Source organism: Sarcophilus harrisii, chromosome 1 (genome assembly GCF_902635505.1).
Source record: "Sarcophilus harrisii chromosome 1, mSarHar1.11, whole genome shotgun sequence".
In the NCBI taxonomy this organism is placed as follows: domain Eukaryota; kingdom Metazoa; phylum Chordata; class Mammalia; order Dasyuromorphia; family Dasyuridae; genus Sarcophilus; species Sarcophilus harrisii.
In genome coordinates this window covers 101,666,958-101,693,271 of record NC_045426.1, presented here as the reverse complement: position 1 = coordinate 101,693,271, position 26,314 = coordinate 101,666,958, and the positions used below count along the sequence as shown (strand labels likewise).

The 26,314-nt window shown below is 32.9% G+C and overlaps 1 protein-coding gene across 5 annotated transcripts in view; it reads left to right on the top strand.

Annotated features, from left to right (window-relative positions):
• FSD1L (fibronectin type III and SPRY domain containing 1 like) overlaps positions 1 to 26,314 on the top strand; it is an 80,222-nt gene that overhangs the window by 13,167 nt on the left and 40,741 nt on the right. For 4 of the 5 annotated variants that reach the window (XM_031961444.1, XM_031961434.1, XM_031961427.1 and 1 more), the window contains exons 2-5: positions 1,652 to 1,747; positions 2,045 to 2,176; positions 10,748 to 10,849; positions 22,505 to 22,527. In XM_031961444.1, the coding sequence (XP_031817304.1) occupies positions 1,652 to 1,747; positions 2,045 to 2,176; positions 10,748 to 10,849; positions 22,505 to 22,527 (353 nt within the window). Of the gene's footprint in view, positions 1 to 1,175; positions 1,272 to 1,651; positions 1,748 to 2,044; positions 2,177 to 10,747; positions 10,850 to 22,504; positions 22,528 to 26,314 lie in introns of those variants that run through there. The other variant, XM_031961440.1, reaches the window with a different exon arrangement.

Here is a 26,314-nt window from a genome sequence, read left to right as displayed (position 1 = left end):
ACATTGCTGGATCAAAGGGGTATGCATAGTTTGATAGCTCTTTGGGTATAGTTCCAAATTGCTCTTCAGAATGATTGACTCAGTTCAAAACTCCACCAACAAAATAGTGTCCCAGTTTTCCCACATCCCCTCCAACATTTATCTTCACCTTTTCCTATCATCTTAGCTAATCTGAGATATGTGTAGTGGTACCTTAATTTACATTTCTCTGATCTATATTTATTTGTTTTTTTGGCTGAGGTAGATAGGGTTAAGCTACTTGCCCAGTCATACAGCTAGGAAGTGTTAAGTGTCTGAGGTCATATTTGAACTCGGGTCCTCCTGACTTCAGAGCTGGTGCTCTATCCACTGCGCCACCTAGCTGCCCCATCAATAGTGATTTAAAGCATTTTTTCCTATGACTAGAAATGGCTTTAATTTCTTTGAAAATTATCTTCATATGTTTTGACCATTTATCAGTTGGAGAATGGCTTGTATTCTTATAAATTTGAGTCAATTCTCTCTATATGTTAGAAATGAGGCCTTTAGCAGAGCCCTTGAAAGTATAAAAATTTTCCCAGTTTACTGCTTCCCCTCTAATATCGCCTATATTGGTTTTGTTTGTACAAGAAATTTTAAATTTAATATTATAAAAATTATCCATTTTGCATTTAATAATATTTTCTAGTTCTTCTTTGGCCACAAATTCCTTCTTTCTCCACAGATCTGAGAGGTAGACTATCTCTTGTTCTCTTAATTTGCTTATAGTTTCACCCTTTATGTCTAAATCATTAACTCCATTTTGATTTTAGAGTTGTATGGAGTGTTAGGTCTTGATCACTTCCTAGTTTCTGCCATATTGTTTTCCAGTTTTCCCATCAATTTTTGTCAAATAGTGAATTCTTATCTCATGAGCTAGAATCTTTGGGTTTATCAAATATTAGATTGACTTATTGTGTCTTGTGAACCTAAGCTATTCCATTGATCAACTACTCTATTTTTTACTAATGGTTTTGATGACTTAGTTTTAGGTCTGATACAGCTAGGTAACCTTTGTTTGAATTTTTTTTCCCACTAATTCCCTTGAAATTCTGAAAACTGCAATCTTATCCTCAAATTTGTATTTTTTTAAAACCCAAGTGTGTGTGTGTGTGTGTGTGTGTGTGTGTGTGTGTGTGTGTGTGTTTTAAAACTTGATGATTTTCAGGATCCTGCCACCTTCATTTTCATTTCCTCTTTGTTCCTTAATAGATTTGTCCTGATAGAGCGAGCATCAGGGTTTCCCAGTTTGGGTATGTTTAACCCCCATTAAGCATAAAAATAACTTCCAGTGACTAAATCTGTGACATTTTGATTTCGTTTTAGTGTACTTAAAACTATAAGACGTAAGTTTGTTTTTAAAGATTAAAAAAGGGAATAAAACTGTTAATCCCTTCTTTTGAAATTCAAGGATTTGGGTAAATTTCAAGCAACTAAATATCTCAAGTAACGTTGCCACAGGAACTGAATGTTAGCTATATTTCAGTTTTATTAGTCATATACTTTAAGTGGAGGGTTCATCTTCAGAAGGTAATATTAAGGGTTTGAGAATTTTTTTTTAGTTAAAATATTATAAGGATTATTTATCGTGACTGTCATTTTTATTCAGGGTATGTTTTTATTTTTGTTCTAGGAAGCTCTGCAAAGGATTATCACAACTCTGGCAAGCAAAAATGATGAAATTCAGAATTTTATTGATACTCTAAATCATACACTAAAAGGAGTTCAGGTATGAATCTGTTAAAAACCACTAATATGGCACAGACTGAATGATATTCAGATCAGATCTATAAACATGGTCAACTTTAGGTTTTATTTTTAAGACTATCGTGTTTCTTATATTGTGTACTTCAGGTATATCAAGAATACTAGTATAGTATTTTCTATATATACTATGAAATACACTAATATGATATACATTTTGCTTTTTGGTATGATATCTTTGCTCTTTGATAACTGTATTGTGACTGTATCATTCTTTTTACCTGCTTGTTTCCATCTAGTAAAGTTTATTACTTTTAAACAGGCCAATTCTTCTAGCATACTTTTAGAATTAGATGAGGAATTTGATGGTCTTTATTCTATATTGGATGAGATGAAAGAAAGTATGACAAATTCTATCAAGCAAGAACAAGCTCGTAAATCACAAGAACTACAGGTAAGTTCATATAATATTTCAAAGATATAAAATATTTCATCCAGATAATTTTATGATCTATTTAATACTTTGAAAGCAAATGTGAATAAATTTAGGTAAAAGTATATAAGTATATGAAAAGCTTATTTTAAAATTTTCAAATTGCTTGGTATAATGTATAAATACTAATATGAAGATATGTGCTAATAAATTATTTTATTTTTGGTATAGTTATAAACATGTACACACTAAAATCTGTATATCTCTTAATCTGCCAATTGGAAATTTGCATCAGCCAACATTTTGGTATCTGTACAGATTCATATTTTGGAAACCAGACCATAGGCTTTGTCTTTGTGTGAGCCTTAATGAAAATGGGAAGTTAAATCATCTCTGGGTTCAGTCAAACAATAAATTCATAGGGGAAAATAGAATGTTTCTTTGTATAGTGAGTTACACAGTATAAAGAAGTACATGAGAAATGCAGTGTTTAAAAAGTAATGGTTGTTTAGATATGTGAGATATCAGCCATTTATTGAGTTTGTATAATATCATCAGTACTATATATATATTTCCTTTAGACATTAGTCCTGATCTGTATCTTGTCACTGAACCCAGATGGGTCTGAAGGAGAAAGTGAGGCAGGTGACTTTGCGTAGCCCACTCTCATTTAAATCCATCTTGCTTGTCATGGGCATCACTTCCCTGATGTCAAGATTTTCTTTGAGAACAAAAGACAAACATCAATAACTGTTTAGTTTTATTAAGGAAAAAAGTCTTTGCTATACAGAGTATATAGCTCATTGGAGAATGGAAGGAAAAGTCAATTGACTGTATTAAAATAAAAAACAAAATGATTTAGTTTTTTTTCCTCCGGAGAGTGAAATATGAAATATATTAAAAACATTGAACATAAAATAACATTAAATAAATAAGATTTACTTTATTTCCTTTTTAAGTACATTTAAATGAAAGAGAAGTCCAAAGACAAGAGAAAAGAGAGAGATAAGAGAGAAAAAAGGCAACATTGCCTGCTTACACACACTGCTTGTCCTCAGTGTGAGTATGAGTATTAGATGAGATAATCTCTGATATCCCTTTCGGCTCAAATATTTTATGATCTGCAAAAATGATAACCCCTTAATCCTTTACCATTTTAGATGCTGTAATCACCTCAGTTTTTGCCCTACCAAAACAGATTTATATACTCCCATGTTCATTTGCATGTCCTCTCTGTTCTCCAAAATTCCTGTCTTGCTTATTGAAAAAACTTTTCCTCTCTGTAATCCCCAGGTGACAAAAATTCCTTTTTAAATCAGGCTGTCCTCAGTAGTCATTAGGTCTAGCCTCTCTGTTAATCCCCAATAGCCTTACCTCACCTATCAAGCAGTCTAGTCCTCACCATTACTATTACCAATCTTTCTCCTTTCTACTTTTAGTCCACATTACCTATTGTCTGCTCCTTTGTCTGAGAAAGTAAATTGCTTGAGATGAAGTCACTTTTGAAAGAGGCTATAAGCTGCTGAAACAATTAGACAGAAAATTAAATCTGGTGCTTTTATTTGCAGTAGTGGCTAGGAGTAGCTAAAAGGCATTTAATTTCAGCAAACCTGCCATGGGCCAGATGAAATAAAACTAATGACCTTGAGCCTGATTGAGAATCAGTGGTCAACTGATTCTTCCTTCCATTCTCCAAATACCTCTAAACAGGTATATACTTCTGTTTAGAAAAATATTTTTCAGTTATCCTAGGTAAATTGTGTAACATTGTAATATACTATTATTATGGCTGATTTTTAATTGATTAATTTTTAACCATCTAGTACTCCTTAGTCCTTTGACATGTTGTTGTTTTTTTTAATTGTTACCAGCTGAGTTTAGGTTGGTTTAGAATGAACTACACATTGTTTTCTGAAATATATACTGAAGATAGTTGAATCTGAAAGGGGAAAAATTTTGCTTCAAATTCAGATGTTATAGTCTCCATAAAGTCAGAGTCAGGGAGGACCAGGGTTAAAGTTCTACTTTTGACATTAACTGTGAGACTCAGGGCAAGTCACTTAATTTCTGATTGACCCTAAGCAATAGAAGACCTTAAAACTATTTTTAAATTACAAACTTGTGTCAGTCTGCATTGATAAAAGAAATACTTGATTATCTTTATGCAGATGCTTCTCAGATCTATTTTTCCTACATTAACCTTTCTTCTGATCTCTCTTCTCATCTTTAGCTATCTACTAAATTCTTTTAACTACATGTCTCACAGAAATCTTAAACTCAATATATCCAGAATTTAATTTTCTCTCTCCATCTTTTACTTTCACACCATCTCTTGAATATGTCTTTTCTCCTCTTACTGCCTCTGCCATGGAACATTCCCATTTTCTTACCTCTTGTAGTATCCTTCTAGTTGGTTTTCCTGCCTCAAGTCTCTTTCCACTCTATGCCATGTTCCACAAAGCTATCAAAGTAACCTTCCTAAAGTGCAAATTTGACCAAGCCCTTTATAATCAGGCCTTCCCAACTTTTCCAGTTTTCTTACACCTTATTCTGGTTTTCTATTCCCTCACTTATATTCTGCTATCCAGTGACACTAATCTTCTTTCTGTTCTTCATATAAGAGATTCCATTTTCTACTTATGTGAATTTTCACATGCCTAGAATTTTCTCCCTTATATGTGCCTTCTGGCTTCCTTGTCTTTCTTCAAGTTTAAAATCCCTTGATCCTATTTAATTCTAATGCCTTCTCTATTAGATTATTTCCAGTTTATCCTGTATTTATCTTGTTTATATGTAGTTATTTGCATGCTATCTCCCTATAAGCTTGTGAGATCCTTGGGGGCAGAGAGTGTTTTTCCCTCTCTTTATGCAAGTATTTATTTAACCAATAATTTTTGACAGGCCTACACCAAACAAATCATAGATTTGGACTTTTCTTCTCTCATTCCCCAAAAATAAATGAGAAAATCTCTACTTGGTAGCTAATTCATTGGGATATCAGAAAATTATTGAATGATAGTTATGCAAAAGGTATTATATTAGATTTGAGTTTAAAAGGAAAAAATAAATTATTATTCCTATCATTAGCAGTTGTATCTGAGTTTAGGAAAAAAGTAAAAATACAATTCCTGCTGTCAAAGAATTGAAATTTTGAAGATTACACTATATGTAGACATCAAAAAATGTGTATCTGTAAATAAGTACAGCTTAAGATAGTTATTCTGCATAGTGAAAAGCGATTCTGGGTTGGTAAGTTTATTTAGAGAAGGCTTCCTAGAGAAAATGATTTTTGAGAAGGCCTAAAAAAAGGGAGGAACTTTGTTTGAAAGAGTGAAGGGAAAGGACATTCCAGGTGAAAGGCAATTCAGTATTGAAGATAAACAGGGACCAAATAAATTAGAATTCCTTGAATCGTCCTTGAAGCAAAATAGTAAGATAATGTTAATTCATTCTAACTCTAATGTAGTTTGTCATGATCTGGCCTTTGAGGATAACCCTTTTTAAAATATAGAGATAAAGATTTATTTTTACAGAAGATCAAGGGTTAGTAAATTATATTAACTTGTGTTAGTGAGGTAATATACGATAGTGGGATAGAGTGTCAGAAAGTTTTGGGTTCAAGCTTTGCTTCTGAGACATATTAGGTAGATGACCCTGGGCAAGTTACATATTTAGTACTTGAAGGGATGTTAGTAAAACCATATAGTCCAATGCTTTCATTTTGTAGTTGAGGAAATTTAGACTAATTGAAATTAAGTAACTTGTTCAGAGTTGTACAACTATAAGTGCTTGGGGTAGGACTTACTAAGTCTCAAGTTCAGTCCTTTGTCTGTTATGCCACCATAACCTCTTAGTGCTCTGGGAAGTTCTCTTAAGATTTGTGGAGGTGTCAACCTGCATTAGTACAGGGAGGTTATTTATCAAGAAGTGCCCAATAAAATCATAGATAACAGTCAGTCCCTATATATAATATAGATATAAATCGATAATTTTAGATTTTTAACTGCTCTTAGAAGTGTTGTTGTGATTGAGTATTAAGGTACTGAAACCTCTATAAATAGAAATCTTTAGCCCTTGCTTCATTAAGTGTTATACATATATCATCAGTCAGGTATAATTAAATTATCCAAAGTCTTGTGTTTTGACTAGATTTTTGGTTGAATTTTGTTTGGGTTAATCTTATTTCTTTGAAAGTAAATTATAATGAGAAAATGTGATTACTACTTCTTAAATTAGTCAGTAAACATTAAGTGCCTACTATGTACCAGGCACTGTGCTAAATGATGATATAAAAATGACGAAGCAAAAGATAGTTCTTGGACATAAGTTGCTTACAATCTAATAGGGGAGATAATGTGAAAAAAAGATACAAAGCAAACTATACATGATAAATAGGAGATAAATACAGAAAGTATGCCTTGATTTTTTTTTTTTTTTATTTTGGTGAGACAATTGGGGTTAAGCGACTTGCCCTGAGTCACACAAGCTAAGAAGTGCTAAGTGTCTGAGGCTGGATTTGAACTCAAGTCCTCTTGACTCCAGGGCAATCTCTAGCTGTCCCTATGCATTGAAATTAAGAAGGGCTAGGGAAAGCTTTCCATAGAAATTTGACTTTAGTTGGGACTTAAAGGAAGCCAGGGAGGTCAATAACATGCCAGCAGAGAGAACAGCCAGAGACAGTGCTCACAGCTGAGAGATGTGTGTCTTGTGGAACAACCAGGAGGCCAGTGTCACCGGATCAAAGAGTCCATTGAGAAGTAATATGTAAGAAGAGTAAAAATGTAGGAGGGGGCTAGGTTATAAAGGTCTTTGAATGTCAAATAGAGGATTTGTTTTTAATCTTGGAGGCCATAGGAAGTCATTGGAGTCTTTTGAGTAGGGGGTAGCATGATTGGAGCTGTGGTTTAGGAAAATCATTTTAATGATTGAATGGAGAATGTATTGGAGTAGGATGAGACATGAGGCAGATAGAACCACCAGCAGGCTATTATTTCAGTAGTGTGTATACCAGGTATAAAGTAATGAGAACTTGTACTAGAATGGGGGCAGTGTCAGAGCTGAGAAGTTGTGTTCAAAAGATGTTATAAAGGTGAAATTGACAGGTATTGGCAACAAATTGCTAAAGGAAAGGCATAGTGAGGAATCCATGATGACTCTTATGTTGCAGGCCTAAGAGACTGGGAGAATAATGTTGTCCGTTACAGTAAATGGGAAAGTAGAAGTTGAGGGAGAGTTTAAGGGAAAAGAAAATGAATTCTGTTTTGGACATACTGAGTTTAAGATGTCTGTCTATTGGATATCCAGTTCTAGATATCTAAAAAGGCAGTCGAAGATTTGAGATTGGAGGTCAGCAGAGAGATTGGGGCAGGAAAGGTAGATTTGAGAATCATCAATATAGACATGGTAATTAAATCTTTGGGAATTGATGAAGTCTCTAAGTAAGTTATATGAAGGAAGAAAAAAAAAAGAAGACAGAATTCTATGGGACAACTGTGGTTAGAGGCTGTGATCTGAAGAAGGATCTAGCAAAGAAGATAAAAATAGTGGTCACATAGGTAGAAGAAAAACCAGAAGAATATCTTGAAAATCTAGAGAAAAGAGAGAATTAAGGTAATTAACAATGTCAAAAGCTGCAGAGATAGAAGAGAAAAGGAATTGAGAAGTGACCATTGCACTTTACACTACTAAGAAATATTAGTAATTGGAGAGAGCAGTTTTGGGGCAATGATAAGGTTGAAAACTGGATTGTAAGGGGCTAAGGAGAGAGTGCAAGGAAAGAAAGTGGTATCATTTATTTTAGATAGTCATTTCAAAGAGTTTAGCTACAAAGGACAAAAGAGATACAGGACATTAGTGAAAAGGATTAAATAAAGGTTGTTTTTTTTTTTTTTTTTTTCAGAATAAAAGAGACACAGGCATGTTTATAGACAGTAAGAATTGACCAGATATGCATCAGAAAGGACAAGATCACTCATAAGAAAGAGGTCATGAGGAAAAACTTTATAATATGATCTGGACCCTGAAGCAAGGAAAAGATTTCAACAGGTGGAAACTTATAGATAGGAGGATAAAATTTGCAGATGCTTAAGGGTGGAAGAGATTAGGATGAAATTAGAAAATATTTAGTCATTTATTTTGACCACGTATTAGTGAAAAAAAGACTGTGCTCAAAAATTTTATTCCTTATACATCCTGAGTCTGTTATTTCTTTTATCAGGTTAGCATGCTTTATCTTAGTATCTGGAATCATGGTCATTGCATTGATTCTTAAGGCTTTCAAGTAGTTTCATAATATTGTTAATTGTATTAATTGTTCTTCTAATTCTTATCACTTTTCCTAAATCATTTTATATGTCAGACTAGGTTTCATTGAAGTTGTCTCTTTCAATATTTTTATGACACAATGCCATTGAAATATTATGATGTAATTTGTTTAGCCATTCCCCAATTCATGAATATCTTCTTAGTTTTCAATAATAAAAAGAGCTGCTATAAATATTTTTATGCATATGGGTCTTTTCTGTTTTACTTGATCTCTCCTGGGATACAGGCCTTGTAGAAGTATCAGTGAGCCAAATGGTATACACAATTAAGTGGCTTTTTGAAGTGAAGTGACTTGCTCAGTGTAATAGAAGGGGTAGCCAGATTGTAGATTCTGAGTAAGATGAGGAGTTTTGTACTTTAATTGAACATGGTGTAAAGATTTAAACTTGGAAAAAAATCTTGGAAGTGACCTAGTCCAGCCAGTCCTTTCACTTCATTTGTTGTTCAGTCATTTTTTCAGTATTGTCTCATTCTTCATGATCCCATTTGGGTATTTCTTAGCAGAGATACTGAAATGGTTGTGCTATTTCCTTATTTAGTTCATTTTATAGATGAAGAATTGAGGCAAAAAGGGTTGGCTTTCTCAGGATCACATAGTAACTGTCTGAGGCTAGATTTGGACTCAGGAAGATGAGTCTTGCTGACTCCAGGATGACCATTCAATCCACTATGTCACCCAGTTTTTTATTTTGTAGATGAGGAAATTGAGACTTAGAAAATGATTTACTGAACAGTCACATAGGTAGCCTCAAGGTTGTGGGGAACTACTATACTTTCTTAGCAGAGTGTAACCTGATCAGACCCCCCCTCTGTAATTAGTAGATTGCTTTGGTGGCAGTGTGAAAGATGAATTAGAAGGAGGGAGGGACTGAAGATAGGATGATCATTTAGGTCATTATAGCAGTCAAAAGATGTAATCAGGGTTTGAACTAGAGTGCTGATAGTGAGAATGGAAAGAGAAGATGTATAAATGTTTTGGGGGTAGAATTTGCAGTATTTTGGCAACTGAGAAGAAGAAGACAATGATTCTAAGACTGGAAGGGGATAGTGGGGGGATTAGTTTATTATAGGAGAAAAAGGGGAGGTTTTGGGTGAAAGCTGATAAATTCAGATATGAATATGTTGAGTTTTAACTTCTCACGAGATATTCAAATAGAAAGGACTCTAAGGTAGTTGAAAATATGGGATTGGGCTAACAGGGGAGGATAGAACTAGAAATAAAGGTAATTGAATTCTTGTGAGTGGAGATTGCCTAGGTAGATGTTATAGAGGAAAGAAAAGGCTCAAGAACAGAACCTCAAGGGATGCAAAGATTAGGGAATGGTAGGAAAAAGAAGAACAAAGTAACAGGAACTGGGAAGGAACCTTATATGAGAGGTAAAAGAATAACCAGAACAAAGCAGGGCTGTAGAAACCATGAAAGGAGAGAATGTCAAAAAGGAAAGAGTATGTAAATAGTGTGAGATATTGCAAAGGGGTCAGAGAGGATAAGAACTTTGAAAATGACCTTGAATTTGTCATTTAGTAGGTTATTGGTGGATAACCTTGAAAAAACAGTTTCAGAAGACTGATTGGAACTGAAACAAAATGTCAGGGATTAGAGAATCTTGAAGGCAGTGGAATTTTATAGGCTGCTGTTATGTGGATATCAGAAAGTGTTCATAATCCTTTATGGCTCTTAAATTGTTTTCATGTATGTTATCTAACAACCTTCACAGCATATTTATAGGGCAGACTGGACCTTTATTATTCAGGTTTTATAGATGCAAATAGACAAACTACTTCTCTGAGTCCTGAGTCATATAACTAGCAAATTTCAGAGCTGGTGCTCAAATGTAAGCTTTTGGTTCTGAGTCCAGAGCATACACACATACACACACACTCTCTCTCTCTCTCTCAAATATATTTTATTGCCTCAGTAACTGAGTATCAACTGCATAATAATATCAATATTTTCTTTTGTAAGTATAATAAATGATGGAAAAAATTTGCATTTGTTTATATTGGGACAAAATGTCACTATACCCAGGTTGTAGACATTTTAGAGTTTAATTCTAAACAGTATCATAATTTTATTAAAACCTTCATTATTCGTAGTGATTAAGATGTTCCTGGATAATTTTGCTTGAATAAAACCTCTGAAATGACAGAAAATGAACTGTGCTGTTAAAATTGGCTAGAGTTTTATTGCAACATGATGAATAATCACAATTCCATATGATACTAGAAAAATTTCTTATTTTTCAATTTTTTTCACTCTGTGTACAGAGTCAGCTTAGTCAATGTAATAATGCCCTGGAGAATTCTGAAGAGCTACTAGAATTTGCTTCCAGGTCACTAGACATAAAGGAACCAGAAGAATTCTCAAAGGTAAGAAAGAAAACAAAACAAAAAAAACCTTAAACCTAATATAGAAAAATAATGTAGAAATTTGGTTCTTTCCCCACAAGTTTGGACTGGACCCTTTATCATTAATGTTTAAAAATAAATTAAAACCACTAACAAACTTGGGATTTCTTGATAAGTATATAATGTTAATGTGCTTTTCCCAAAGCAGAATAAGTCTTTGAAGCCATGGACAAATTATATAAAGTTTCATTTTACTTTGACTATTTAAAATTTCAGATGACTAATCAAATGTCTTTGTTAGTAGTTTATTTTAAGAGCACTTCTCGGGGTAGCAGCACATTTTTTTGTGATACATAAACAACATTAATAAAAATGGGAATAAAAAATGAATGAAAGAAAATAGTTAAAAGCTTTGAAAATTTAATTTGGCATTCTTTGTAAGTTGTTAAGAAAATGTTTGATATAATGTACTTGATGTTTGTTAATGCTTTAGAACTATGAACTATTGGAATAACAATGATAACATAATTAAGTTTATATGTTTTATTAAAAAATGTAGACCCTATTTAAAATGTTTTAATCAGTCTTTCAAATATAAAAAAATAAGCATTTAGGTATATTTTAGTTCCTTAGTCTGATGTATAAATTTTTTATTCCAAAATTCCAATTAGGGTAATTTTGACATGTTTAGTTTTTGTATTATATTCAAAATTGAGTGATTAAAACAGTGAGCAATCTGTTAAATTGCTCAATTAGTAAAGTTCAGATCTGTTATTACATTATCTTGCTTATCAAGAATTCCCACATTCAACTTTATTAATTTGTTCAGTAATTTTTCTTTGTATATTAACATGTAGTGAGGAACATCAGATTAAAAAAATAACTTTTGAAATTGCACTGTCCAACACGACTATTCTGTAAAGTAAATTTTTGGTGAATTCTAGGGCTAATAAAACTTTCTGAGAAAAGAGAAATATTTAAAATATCCAATGTTTATTAATGCACTGATGTGGCCACTCTAACAAAGAAGGAAAACATGGAGAAGATCATAACTGCTTGAAACAAATGATTATCTGCACTAACATGTATAGGCCTTTACAATGCAGGAAAGAATTATGGAATATGAACATCATATTTAGAAGTATATATAATATCACATTTTATTATCTGCTATACTCCATTAATAAAATAATCTTTTAAAAAATTATGACATATTACTTCTGTTTTGAACCTCCTTTTTCATCCTTTTGCTGTCTTTTAAAATTAAGATATAAAAAGCAGATCCTATTTTTTGAGGCAGAAGTAATGAAATATTTAATTTTTTTGTCAGTTTAAGAGAATTATTTTTACTTATGCTGTGTCATTAACTTCTTAAACAGGAGAAGAATTAGGCTCAAGTTTAGCTTTTTACTATTGTCAAATAAAGAACTTGTTAAACAAAGGCATTAAAAGAGGTTATTAAAAGACACTCACCTGTGTAAAAAAACAAAAACCTTTTGTTTTGGAGGCACTTATCTGGCTACCTCAGTGAATTGGGAAAGAAGTGTAAAAGGTCCCAGAGTAGCTAAAATAACTCAATTAAAACTCATATACTTTAATAGGAATTTTTAGTGCCTATTTACTATTCTTTGACACACCAAGTTAGTGATCTTGGTTATCTGATTTTCTAGACCTGACCAAATCAGAAACAACAAATTAATTTAGGTGGAAGAAGGAAGAAAACTGAGTCTATTTACATTAGTAAAAAGTTATTGCAGATAGCTTGATGGGAAGAAGCAAACACAAGAAGTTATATTCAGAGCAGAGAAGAGAGCTTAAAAAAGTATAGATTTCTATGACTTTTTGTATAGTGACAAGTATTGTTTCTGTAGTCATAATTGTGTTGCATAATTATGTGGCATAAAAGTGCAGTAATGTTCATGATGATATATCCTAGCCAAAGGAGATAAATATTTTAAAATATTCTAAAATTAAGAGAACAAAGAAATATGCAACATATTTTAGAAAAATCCTCTCCCATCTCTCATAGTTAAAAACGCTAACATTTTTAGTTTAAAATGAATAGATTTCTTCAGTAATCTTTTGAATATTCTATGTAAATAAAGAAACCATCACTAAAATCTTATTGTGATGCTTCATCATGAGAAGTGTCTATAATTATATGAAACTTTGTATCTGTTTATGGTATAGACAGATAACAGAATCAGATATAAATAACCAGACATTTAATTGGTATTGTGATAGAATAAAGATTATTTTCTTATGTGTGTTAAAACTAGATTGGACTTATTAGAAATACTCAGAGTTTTATTTTTTATATATTTTGCAATTTTGATTTGAATAGTTCATACAAGCTTCTTCCCTTCCTTTTCTCCAAATTGTTTTAACTTGGTTTTAATATAGTTTAGTGTTCAGAATTATAGTTTAAATTTTGTTCTCTTGATTTTTCAATCTTATCCAAAGTACGAACATTTTATATTGAAGAAAAATGAGATTTTTAATAGAGAGATTTTCTAGATGTCCTTTGGCTCACACCATCAATAGGCCACTATTATATAGGAGTTGGACCTAATTTATTTGGATAGACCAAAAATTTTTTTTCATTAGCTTTTCCTAAGATGACCAGTGTTATAATGCTCTAGTTAAGCTGGTAACATGGTGTCAATCCTTTTCAGTTTTATTATAATTCCCAATTGCTTAAATGTTATTTTTATATACAATCTACATCTTTCAAATGTTCACCCTGGAGAGTGTTTTTACACAAGAATCCCCACATCTTCCCCTCCACTGTAAAACCTTTTTCACACCTCTTCTTTCCTCTTTCTCTCAATGTTTCCCTCTTTCTCAGTCCTTCAGTTTTTTTTTTGAAAATCATCCCAACACAATTAACTCACACTCATACCCTTTAAAAAGATTATTTTTATTGCCCCAATAATGATAAAGATTCAAGAATTATAAATATTGTCTTTACACAATGGAATGTACAGTTTAAGATTTCTCTTTTTTGCTTTCATTTTTATGCTTCTCTTGAATCCTGGGTTTGAATGGATTCTTTTTCAGCTCTATTCTTTTCTACTCTTTCCCCAATTAGGCAATTGGAGTTAAGTGACTTGCCCAGGGTCACACAACCAGGAAATATTAAGTGTCTGAGGTCAGATTTGAACTCAGGTCTTCTGACTTCAGGGCTGGTGCTCTATCCACTACACCAACTAGCTGTCCCTTGATGTAAACTTTTAAAATGAAATACTAGTAAAACGATTACAGCAGTATATACCACAGAATACATACTGTGACCAGATGGGATTTATACAATCATGGATTCAGTACTAGGAAAACTTATCAGTAAGATTGACCAAATTGATACCAGAACCAACAGAAATCAACATTATCTTAATAGTTATAGAAAAGCTTTTTGACAAAGTACAATACCCATTCTTAGTCAATGCCAGAGAGCATATGAATAAATGAAGCTTTCATTAAAATGATAACAGCAATATCTGTTTAAAGTAATCAGCAAGCATATGTAATGGAGATAATAAGGAAGCTTCCCAGTAAGATCAGGGGTAAAGCAAAGATGCCCATTATCACCACTGTTATTCAGCATTGTTCTAGATAAGCTAGCTAGTTACAGCAGTGAGCAAAGAAAAAGAAATCAGAGGAATTAGAATAGGCAATGAGGAAACAAAAGAATCATTCTTTTGCAGATAATACAATATTATACTTAATGATGAATCTACTTAGAAACTATTTAAAATAATTCAGAAATTTAGCAGAGTTGCAGGATATAAAATTAGTCCGTGTAAATCTTTGGGATTTCTATATATTACCAGCAGAGTCCAGCGGTAAAAGATAGAAAGAGAAATTCCACTTAAAATAATTGTAGATAATATAAAACACTTGGGACTCTACCTGCTAAGACAAAGCCAGGAATTATATGAATACAATTACAAAACATTTTTCATATAAAGTCACATCTAAACAATTGGAAAAACATTAATTGTTCATGAATAGACTCTGCTAATATAATAAAGACAGTCTATCTAAATTTATTCAGTGATATACCAAATTATCAAGAAATTATTTTGTAGAGTTAGAAAAACTAAAAGAACAAAAGGTCAAAAATATTAAGAGAATTAATGAAAAAATTGTGAAAGAAGGTGCATTAATTGTACTAGATCTCAAATTGTATTACAAAGTAGTGATCATCAAAACAATCTGATATTCACTAAGAAATAGTGATGGATCAATAGAATAGATTATGCACACATCACAAAATAGTTAATGACCATTGTAATCTAGCATTTGAAGAACTGAAAGATTTGACCTTTTGGAAAGAGAATGCAATGCTCAAAACATTTGCTGGGAAAACTAGATAATTGTTTGGGAGAAATGAATTATATACCAACATCTCACGTTGCATGCCAAGAAAAAATCAAAATGGGTACATGATTTAGACCATAAACAAATTAGGAGAGCAAGGAATGCTTTATCTGTCAGATTTGTGGATATGGAAAGAATTTAGTACCAAATGAGATAAAGGGCTTTATGAAATATGAAGTAGATAGTTTTGATTATGTCAAATTAAAAAGGTTTTACACAAATAAAACCAATGCAATCGAAATTATGAGGAAAGCAGAAAACTAGGGAAATTTTTTTCTTACAATAAGCATCTCATATAATAAAGGCCTCATTTCTTAAATATATAGAGAACTGAGTTAAATTTATAAGAATACAAGTCATCTCCCAATTGACTTGTCAGTTGTCAAAGGATAAGAACAGGCAGTTTTCAAAGAAATCAAAACTATTAATAGTCACATGAAAAAGTGCTTTAAATCACTATTGATTAGAGAAATGCAAATTAAAACAATTCTGGGATTCCACCTCACAACTATCAGATTGTTTGTTACGACAGAAAAGGAAAATGATAAGTGTTGGAGTGGATGTGGGAAAACTAGGAAACTACTGAATTATTAGTGAAATTGTGAACTGAGCCAACCCATTCTGGAGAGTAACTTTGAATTATTACCCAAAGGGCTTTAAACCTATACATGCTGTTTGACCAATCAATAGCACTATTAGGCCTTTTTCCCAAAGAGATTTAAAAAGTGGGGGGGATGGAGGACTTATTTGTATAAGATATTTATTGTAGCTCTTTTTGTAGTGGAAAAAAATTCAAAATTCTCATCATTTAGGGAGTAGCAATCAAATTGTGATGTATGATTGTAATGGAATAGTACTATGTTACAAGTAATGAAGAGCATGATATTTTTAGAAAAAGCTAGAAAGACATATATGAAGTAAGCAGAATCAGGAGAACATTCTGAGGCCAGCTCTCTATCTGCAGGGCTGGTGTTCCCTCTAATGTCTGTTAAAGCATTTTTTTCCTCTGTCTGTCTCTGTCTCTTTCTCTGACTTTCTGCCTCTTTCTGCCTCCCTTTCTCGCAAGCTGAATGGAATACTTACAGATTCTACCTTGGGAGGTGAATAAACAAAGTGGTTGAGTTGGTTTCATACTGGGTAATGGGAATAAGAAACATAATTTAATGACATGCTTACTTATCTAAACTTCAATTGTTTGTGGTGACCATTAGTAAGAATTTTAGATATGCAGCAAATTATAGGGTTTTGTTTTCTTATCCATTGTACAATTTTCCTCATTTTTTATTGAGGTGTTGAATCCATTCATATTCAAGGGTAAAATTGTAACATTTCTGTTTTTCTTCATTTAATTTAGGGAATGTAAACTAGTATTAAAATTAGTAAGATCTTGTTTCAAATCATGTCACTGAAACATAGGTAGCTGTGTGACCATGGACAATTCACAGAATTGTCAGCGTGTGTCCTTGTGGAATGAATTTTTACACTTACTACACCAATGAAATTTGAGGTCCAAATTGTCCTTTTAAAAAACAACAATAACAACAACAACAATAATACTCTTTCATGTTGATTTTCCCCCTCTCTGCTTGATTTCTAATGTTTTTGCTTATACTTATTTAATCATAGTTTTTTTTTATTTTTTTATTTTTATTTTTTTTATTTAATAGCCTTTTATTTACAGGATATATATATATGGGTAACTTTACAGCATTAACAATTGCCAAACCTCTTGTTCCAATTTTTCACCTCTTACCCCCCCCATCCCCTCCCCTAGATGGCAGGATGACCAGTAGATGTTAAATATATTAAAATATAAATTAGATACACAATAAGTATACATAATCATAGTTTTCTTATAGGTTCTTTCATACTTACTATTTTTCCCTTTCCCTTTTCCCTATTTTCCTTTTCTTATCCACATTTCTTAAGTTTATTTAAATTATTATTCTTTCACTATTCCTTATTAAACATTTTTTCTCTTTTTTCATACCAGATAGGAATATGATTCAGAATTCTCTTTATATATGCTACCTCTCCCTCCAAGCCATTTTCTTAACTTTGAGTAATATTCATTTATGATGTCCTTTTCTTTTTTCTTTCTTTCTTTTTTTTAATAGCCTTTTATTTATAGGTTATATGTATGGGTAACTTTACAGCATTGACAACTGCCAAACCTCTTGTTCCAATTTTTCCCCTTCTTACTCCCACCCTCTCTGCCAGATGGCAGGATGACCAGTAGATGTTAAATATATTAAAATATAAATTAGATACACTATAAGTATACATGACCAAACAGTTATTTTGCTGTACAAAAAGAATCGGACTCTGAAATATTGTACAATTAGCCTGTGAAGGAAATCCAAAATGCAGGTGGGCAAAAATATAGGGATTGGGAATTCAATGTAATGGTTTTTAGTCATCTCCCAGAATTGTTTCACTGGGTGTAGCTGGTTCAGTTCATTACTGCTCCATTGGAACTGATTTGATTCATCTCATTGCTGAGGATGGCAATTCCATCAGAATTAGTTGTCTTATAGTATTGTTGTTGAAGTATTTAATGATCTTTGGCCCTGCTTGTTTCACTCAGCATCAGTTCATGTAAGTCTCTCCAGGCCTCTCTGAAATCATCCTGTTGGTCATTTCTTACAGAACAATAATATTCCATAATATTCATATATCACAATTTATTCAGCCATTCTCCAATTGATGGACATCCACTCAGTTTCCAGTTTCTGGCCACTACAAAGAGGACTGCCACAAACATTTGTGCACATATAGGTCCCTTTCCCTTCTTTAGTATCTCTTTGGGATATAAGCCCAGTAATAACACTGCTGGATCAAAGTGTATGCACAATTTGATAACTTTTTGAACATAGTTCCAAATTGCTCTCCAGAATGGTTGGATATATTCAGTTCCACCAACAATGTATTAGTGTCCCTGTTTTCCCACATCCCCTCCAACATTCCACATTATCTTTCCCTGTCATTCTAGCCAGTCTGACAGGTGTGTTAGTGGTATCTCAGAGTTGTCTTAATTTGCATTTCTCTGATTAATAATGACTTGGAGCATCTTTTCATATGGCTAGAAATAGTTTCAATTTATGATGTCCTTTTCTAAAAAGTGTCATATCACTACTTCTCCTTCTTTGTTTTATTCTCCTCCCAATCTTTTCTGGAATTTTGTCTCTTGTTCATTGGTTCTAAGTTTTAGAGCTAGAAGGAACTTGTGCTAAGCAGGTTTTAAAATTTTTTTTTCTCTGTATACCTCACACAAAATAAGACTCTTTTCTCTGTTCTATTGATCTATTAGCATAGTGGCAAATTGTGTCTGATCTCACTTTATTTTTTGTTATTAAGGTTTTTTTGTACATTTTGAAGAGTTTTTTTTTCTTCTGATGAATTTATACTGGTCTATTATGCACTGGAAATTCTACAGGGGAATGACTACAGCTCATTTGGTGATTTCTAGTCTCCTGCCTCTCCATTGGTCTGTATGGAAGAGTAGTTTTTTGACTGCTGGGTCTTCTTTATCCACATAGTTGCTCATGCCCTGGTTGTCTTCTCTTTTTTTCCTACAGTTTTAATTAATATAATACGTATGTGGCTTATTACTTGTTGGTTCAATGGAGTAAAGTTTGTGAGTTACTCTACTAAAACATCTTATTCTACTATCCTGAAATTTTGGGTCTCAGTTTTCCTAATGTAAAATAGGAGAATGTTATGGGCCAGAACTTGAAATAAGGTGCTAAGTCAGTGGAATTGATAGAGACAATGGTTGTTTAGCATAGTGCTTAATAGTTCTCTAGTTCAGTACATGTACTTAGTACTTACTATAGTTCCACAAGATTCACACCTTTAAGACAGCATATATAAGCTAGGAGTCTCAACCAGGATTCAGTCGGGCAGAACTAGGGAAGACAGAGAAGTGGTGGCATTCCTCCTGCCTCCCCCACAGAAACCAAAACACATTCAGGAGAGGACCTCAAGAAGCTGGCAGAAGCAGAGAAGACAAAGGATTGGTGGCAGGAGCTTAAACTTTCAGAACCAAGGAGAGAGATAGGCCTCTAAGAAAACTAACTGGGCCCCAGGAAAGGAGACAAGCAAGACTTGGAAAGAGATCATAAAGGATTTGGACTTTAATCCCTGGCTGCATTTGGGGTCATTACTGAATTGAAAGGAAGGCTGTTCCTAGAAGTCCCCCAAGAAACCTGCTGCCAGAGAATATTATGTTTTAGAGAAGAATATTACAAGGGAAGATGGATAACTTCTAAGATCTTTGTAGCTCTTAATCTAAGACCTTGTGATCTTTCTCTTTAAAGTCATATAATATCAAATTCCTTAGAATAGAATTAACAATAATAAGTATGTAGTAGAGAACACAGAGTATGAATTAAAATTTATGTTTCATGATATGTTTGGAGTACTGAAGTGATTTTTAATCTATTTTTCAGTTTTATTAAATGAAATAAAATTAATAAAAATAAAATCATCTACTGACTTAAATCTTGTGTTTTACCTATGTTGGTTGGGTGGATGGATGTGCTTATTTCTTCTGTGCTTTTTGGATCAGAAAGCACTTAAAAATTAATTCTCTACATATTTGGGGGGATTTTTTTTCAGCTTGAGGCAAGGTGTGTTCTACAGGTATTATTTGATGAACTTGTTCTTTGGAGTAATTAATTTATAAAGGTATTAATTGTCACATGTGTTAAATAAAATAGTGAGCTATGGAGAAATTTAGTATTTTGCTTGGTTTGCATAGTAAATTGTATTCTTTAGTATAATCAAAATGAAAGTTTCCTTTTTACTAAAAGGTATAATTTTAAAATTTATCTGTTGAGTTTTAGGGAAACTGAAGTATATTTTTGAGATTGAAAAACAATAGATGACAAAAAAGAACATCATAGAAGGAATGAGCTTTTAGGGGTAATCCCTAAACCCTCACTTTACAAATTAGAAAATGGAGCTATAAAGAGATGACATGATTTGCCATAGGTGACACAGTATGTTTAATGGCAGAGTTATGTCTAGACTAGGATTCCATTTCTGGGCTAGTGTTTAGTCTACTACATCATACTTTATCATTATTGTAGTTAAACAAAATGTTTGCTAATTTAATAAAGCATGCAATGTTTTGATCTATAGTGAGTCATCTCTGAGAATAAACTGCCACCTCCAATTCAATCACTTGAAAATATACATACAGCTGAATTTTAGCTCATGTAATTTGTGAACCTGTAAAATGAATTTTAGCTCATATAATCTATGAACCTACAAAATGATTTGAAGACAGTGTTCATTTTAATTGAAATATTTTAAGCTGGTGCACTAACACAGAGGGAACATTATATTAGTCTTGCTATATAATTTTCCTTCATCTTCAAATGGCTTGTGTTGCTTAAGTGGTACTGCAAAATGGGAGTTAAGAATCTATTTAAAATGAACAAACATTTATTAATTTAGGAATAAATTTGTATTAATATCCTTTGCATTTATATCATATAAATTTCCTCCCTTAGCATAATGCCCCCAATACTTATGACAGTACCTGGCAAATAGAAGGCACTTAATAAATATTATTGAATAAATGAATGAATCCCACATAATTTTTTTAAAGCAAAGAGTAGGAGGAAAATTAACATGCACAAGCATTTTTTAAACACTATATGCCAGGCACTGTGCTAGGTACTGAGAATATAAAGACAAAAATAAAATAGGTCTTGTCTTCAAAAATCTCATGTTTTATGGGTAAATAACATGGACATAAATATGCAAATAAAATTATAAATAAAATAAATACAAAATGATTTTTAGTGGGGAGATCAGGAAATGTTCCACATGAGCATCATATAAACAAAGATTTGAAGGAAACAGGTGATCCTAAGAGGCAGAAGTGATGTGGAAGTAACTTTTGGTCATTGAGAAATGTGAAGACTGCGTATTTTAAAATCAGCCGGAGTCAGGAATTCAGGTTAGGGGAAAATCGTCAGTCTTTATTCTCAGTGAAGAAAGATCGGAGGTAGAAGGGAATCAGCAATAGCAATGTGTGTAGCTGAGTCAAGAAGCTAGCTAGACTAGCAGCCACACGACCAGCAGCTAGGAGAATGGAAGCCAGGCCCAATCTCTCCCAGCTTCTCTTCCTGTTCCTCTCTCTGCCTCCACCCACCAAAATTGTCATTTCCTGTACAACACATCAGGACTTGCACAGAGAGTGGGCAGGGACCATTCTTTATCCAATCATGTATATTAATAGAGTATAGTCCAATTACTATTTAGCCTCATGTACTTGGGACCTCAGTGCATCAACTCAAACCTCAGCCCAGAGGAGCAACAAAGATATAAAAACAGGAGATGCAGTGCACTATGTGAAAGATAGCAAGAATACCAATTTTGCCAGATCATAAAATATAAGAAGGGAAATAATGTATAATAAGGTGGGTGTGTAAGAGAGATTAAGAAAAAGTAGTATAAAACAGAGAATAAAGAAGTGCTTCAATAGGCAATAGTTTTGTATGGCAACAGACAAAACCACCAGATTACAGAAGTTCAGTTCAGATTTTGAATCATGATAAGTCAGTTTTCTATAGAATTCCAATCTCTTCTCCTTTACTAATACAGGCCACATGGGTCCTTCCAGCATTGTACTTTTTTTAAAAAATCTCTTTTTTTTTTTTTTTTTTTTTTTTTTTTTGGTTTGTTGATCATTTTCTTTTGATCTGCTGAAAGGTTACAAACCATTTTGTTCTTTCTTTTACCTTTTAAAGTATTGCTAATGATTTACTGATAAATATTTTAGATGACTCCCAGTTTCAGAGAGAGGAGAAATAAATAATTCTAGCCCTTGTTTGAGATACTTTATAGAAACAACACTAAGATACAAAGGAATAAATTTGGAAGAGGTTGACTAGGTAACAATTTTGAAGCACCAGAATTATAAGTGGTTTTGTGAATTTCTCCATTCAGCTTTTATATAAGGTCCATCTAGTTAAATTATCCCAAAGTATAAATAAAGATGTGCTTAGAGTCACTTATTGGTCTAAATTGCTATGCTGACCTCCATTTGAACTGATTTATCTGAGTCCTAATCTATTACTACAGATCTAATATTAAATTAACAAAAATTTGTAAGTTTATAAGAATATTTTCTCATAAAATTTTCTGATAACTTGGGTTTTGGTTAATGTTAACTAAGCTGCTACAGAGTTTGTATTCTAACTTTTCTTGCATGTTACTGCATTTGAAAGTTGCATGAAAGTACTAACTGCTTTCTTTCTCTTCCCCCTGACTTGCTCCAAGGCTGCCAGACAGATCAAAGATAGGTATGGTACATACTCTACATTACATTTTTTTAAAGTATTGATTTCAAAGTCAGAAATGAAACTCAGTTTTTTGCTCTATATTGTAACCTTAGTGGTTGAAATAAAAATATGTAGTTGTAAAATGGGGGATGATAGGCACCATCTTTAGATCTTCTTGGAATATCTAGTGTTTCTCTTCATCTTTAAAAGATTTGAGGAAAAAATGTGTTTCATTTCTGACGTATTTCCCATTTATGTTGTCTGACATATTATATAATTAATTTGATACAATCAATTCTTGATTCTCTTTTCTAATGAAGGGAAGAAGTACTGTGAATTATTTTTAAAATACAGTATTTGTCTTCAAAATGTATTTTTGTGCTTAAATTTCACATTCTGATAATATATAGGATTTTGAACATTCTTAGGAGAAGTACTGGTTTTCCAACATCCACTACCTCTAGGCCATCCCTTATCAACTTCTTTGTGCCTTTTCACTCTATGATGGGTGAAAGAAATTCATTGAATTATAAACTAGTGCCTTCTCTTTCTTCATGTGCATTTCTACTTAGTTGTAATTCATCTAAAAGAAAAAAGAGATAATAGAGATATTTAAATAGTTAGGACATTTTCTGGTAGTAGAACCAGGATTTGATAAAAAAAAAAAAAAACAACTTAGGATTCTGGTTAATAAGACTAAAGTTTTCTAGGAATTTTAGGAAGCAACATTTAAATAATATTAGTGGAAAGTAGAAAAAATCAGTGGACCTTTTAGATAATGATCAAGAATTGACTGTGTTATTGTTGTAAGCCTAAAATGTGTGCTACCCTATTTGTCCTTTTCTCTCTTTCTTTCTTTCCCCTCTTTGCTTTGAATTGTGGAATTCTTTGAAAAATATTGCTGTTCTAAGACATGTCCACCAATCTGTGATATATATAGGATAGTTTTTCTCCATTGAAATGGGCTAATTTTGCTAATCATGGACTATGTAAAAGAATTTTCAAAATCATCCATATATTAATTTTGATTGAGGAATTTAGTTTTCAATCCATATTATTTTATATTGTTAATAACAGGTTAGTTGTTCTCATGCCTGTAAATATTTACAATTATATATTCATTCCAATTTTTGTATTCACATTATTGGTTGTCCTTATAAATCTTGGCAGAACCAAAAAGAAAAGGTAGAGATTTATGTGTAAAGGATATCAGTAATCTATATCAGTGTTAGCTTTCTCATACTGCTGAACTTCCTGTCCCTAATGCATTGTTGACTTACAGCTGAAGATTATCTGGAACTGTAGCCTGACACTTGGCTACAAGATGTAGGTCAATATAGATATTTTCCTTTCTATACATGATCTTGTTACTATATAGTGTCTTAAGGACTTATATTTTGTTGACTACTATCCACTGGATGCAGAGCCCAATCAACACTTAACAACATTTGGACACTTATGGCCATTCCATGACAGCAAATGCTGAACTGGGAAAGAGGATGAAAAGGTGTTTGGCCCCAGTTCCTTGAAATCTTTATAGATATCTACATGGAAGCTGTTAAGGAACTTATTCTGAAGGTCTCAAGTGTTTTAACTTATATGATGATATGTGGGAATCAAAATCAAGGGTGGTTTTAGCCAGTAAGAATTTAGAATTGAAGCTATATATGAGAGGGCTTCAGCCAAAAGATTCATGAACAGAAGAATGAAGGGCATTTGTTCTATTTCTTGGTTGTTAACAGTGGCCAAGATCTAGCTATCGTGTTCACAGTATAGTTGGATATACTGTTGTTGGATAACAGTTGTTGTTATTAGTTATTATATTATTAGTACTTTTCATTTGGAGGGGACCAGCATCTTTGAATTTCTATTCTTAATAATGTTACAGTATTTTTGAAAGTTATACTCACAGTATATATGAAAGTGAAAAGGGAGGTACTGAAGATAAAAGTTCTTTTTGACAGGAACTGACAGGAACTCAAAAAGTTTCCAAAAGGCTATTTGGATACCAGGACTTCTGGCATCTTTATGCTCTTAAAAATTGTTATCCATGATGGTCAAACTGACAAAAAATATGTTATCGATTTAAGAGTTTACCTAATCCAATTACCATCTTTTATTTTAAATTTTTATTGATAATGCCACTTTTACTTCTGAATGTGTCCTACTTTGCTTTCCTTCCTGGTGACTCAGTTTCTTTGAACAAAGAATATAAAAGAGGAGAAAAAAGCAGTTTTTCCTTCTTTCCCTGCCTCCCTCCTTCCCTTTTCTCCTCCTTTTCCTCCCTCCTCTCCCTTACTCTCCTCTTCCTCCCTTTTCATCTTCTTCCCTCTCCCTCCTCCCCTTCCTCCCTCCCTTTCTCCTTTCCTCCTCCTTCCTTCCTTTCTTCCCTCCCTCCCTCCCTCCTTCTTCCTTTCTTCCTTCCTTCTCTCCCTCTTTCTTTCTCCTCTCCCTCTGTTCATATAAGGAATCATACCCTCACCATGGATGCTCTGCCCAAAGAAATATAAATTTTGATTGCCGATACATCACATGAGATCTTGGGCAGATTTCTTTTTTACTTTTTCCTACTTATTTATTCTATCATTTAAAAAAACCTGGGATAATTAGATCTTTTGCCCCATGTAGTTTTATTTCTGATTTCTTGAAACACAGCCTTGGAAACCCAGGCTTTGATCAAGCCCATTGGGATTCAAATGGAGCTACTTGACCTTGCCTTAAATCCAGATCACTCTAGCTCTCACTGATTGACCAATAATAGATCCCAGTCCAAGTCTCACTTGGTTTTTGTCTGGATTTTGTTGGCTCAGAGTATATAAATAACTCTGTTTTGGTAGGAAATCATGAGGGTTTTCTCTTCCCAGATAGTTTTTTTTTCAACTAGGTAAAATAGGCCATTTATTGCCTCATTTCTTACCTATTCATAATCAGTGAATGGGCATTGCCTCAGACAAACTGAGACCTGGGAAAGACCTTAGTTTAAAAAGGGCCAAGGTTTCCCACTGCATCTGGGGCTATCTCTAGTCATCCTGCTATATGTTTTGCCAGTAGACTCAGATGGCTCCAGAGGAGAGTGTGAGACTAATGACTTTGCATAGCTCATCCCCAACAAATCCAATTCGATGTCAAGTCAAGACATCACTTTTCTGATGTCTTAGATCCTCTTTGAGTAGGAAGGACAAACAACTTTCTCTAGAAAAAAAAAAGCCTGATTTTCTTTCTTTTTTTTTTTTTTTTTTTCTTATTTGAAAGAGGACTGCCCATGAACTTCCTGTTTTGTTTCTGCCTGATGGGCTTTTTTTGGATTTTATTTCATTTACACAGCAGGGATAATTGTTAGATTGTTAGATAGTTGATCAAACTTTTTCTGGTCATTAAGTCCTACTGTTATTCGGTTTCTTTGTTTTATTTCGAAGACATCTTTTTTTTTTTTTTCAGAAAACATATGAATGAGTTTTCTAGATGCCTATTGTTGACATTTTTACAATACCCAAATACCAAATTCATGAGACATTATTTCCACCAAGGAAAGAGTTGAGTCATGATCTCACACTTATATAATGACAGAGATTTTTCTGGAAGAATGTTTGAAGTGTTGGGACAGAGAACTGAGTAAAGATAAAGGAGATGTGAGGTAATAGATGATGAGTCAATATTCTAATGTTTATATTGACATAGGATATATGATAAGGGGAAGATGTGAGCATATACAGTTATTTTTACTGTATCTACTAAAAATTGTGTATGTTTTTCAAAGAAGACAGTTTTATTTAAGGGTTAAAGTGATGCATTTCTGTTTTAGCTGAGA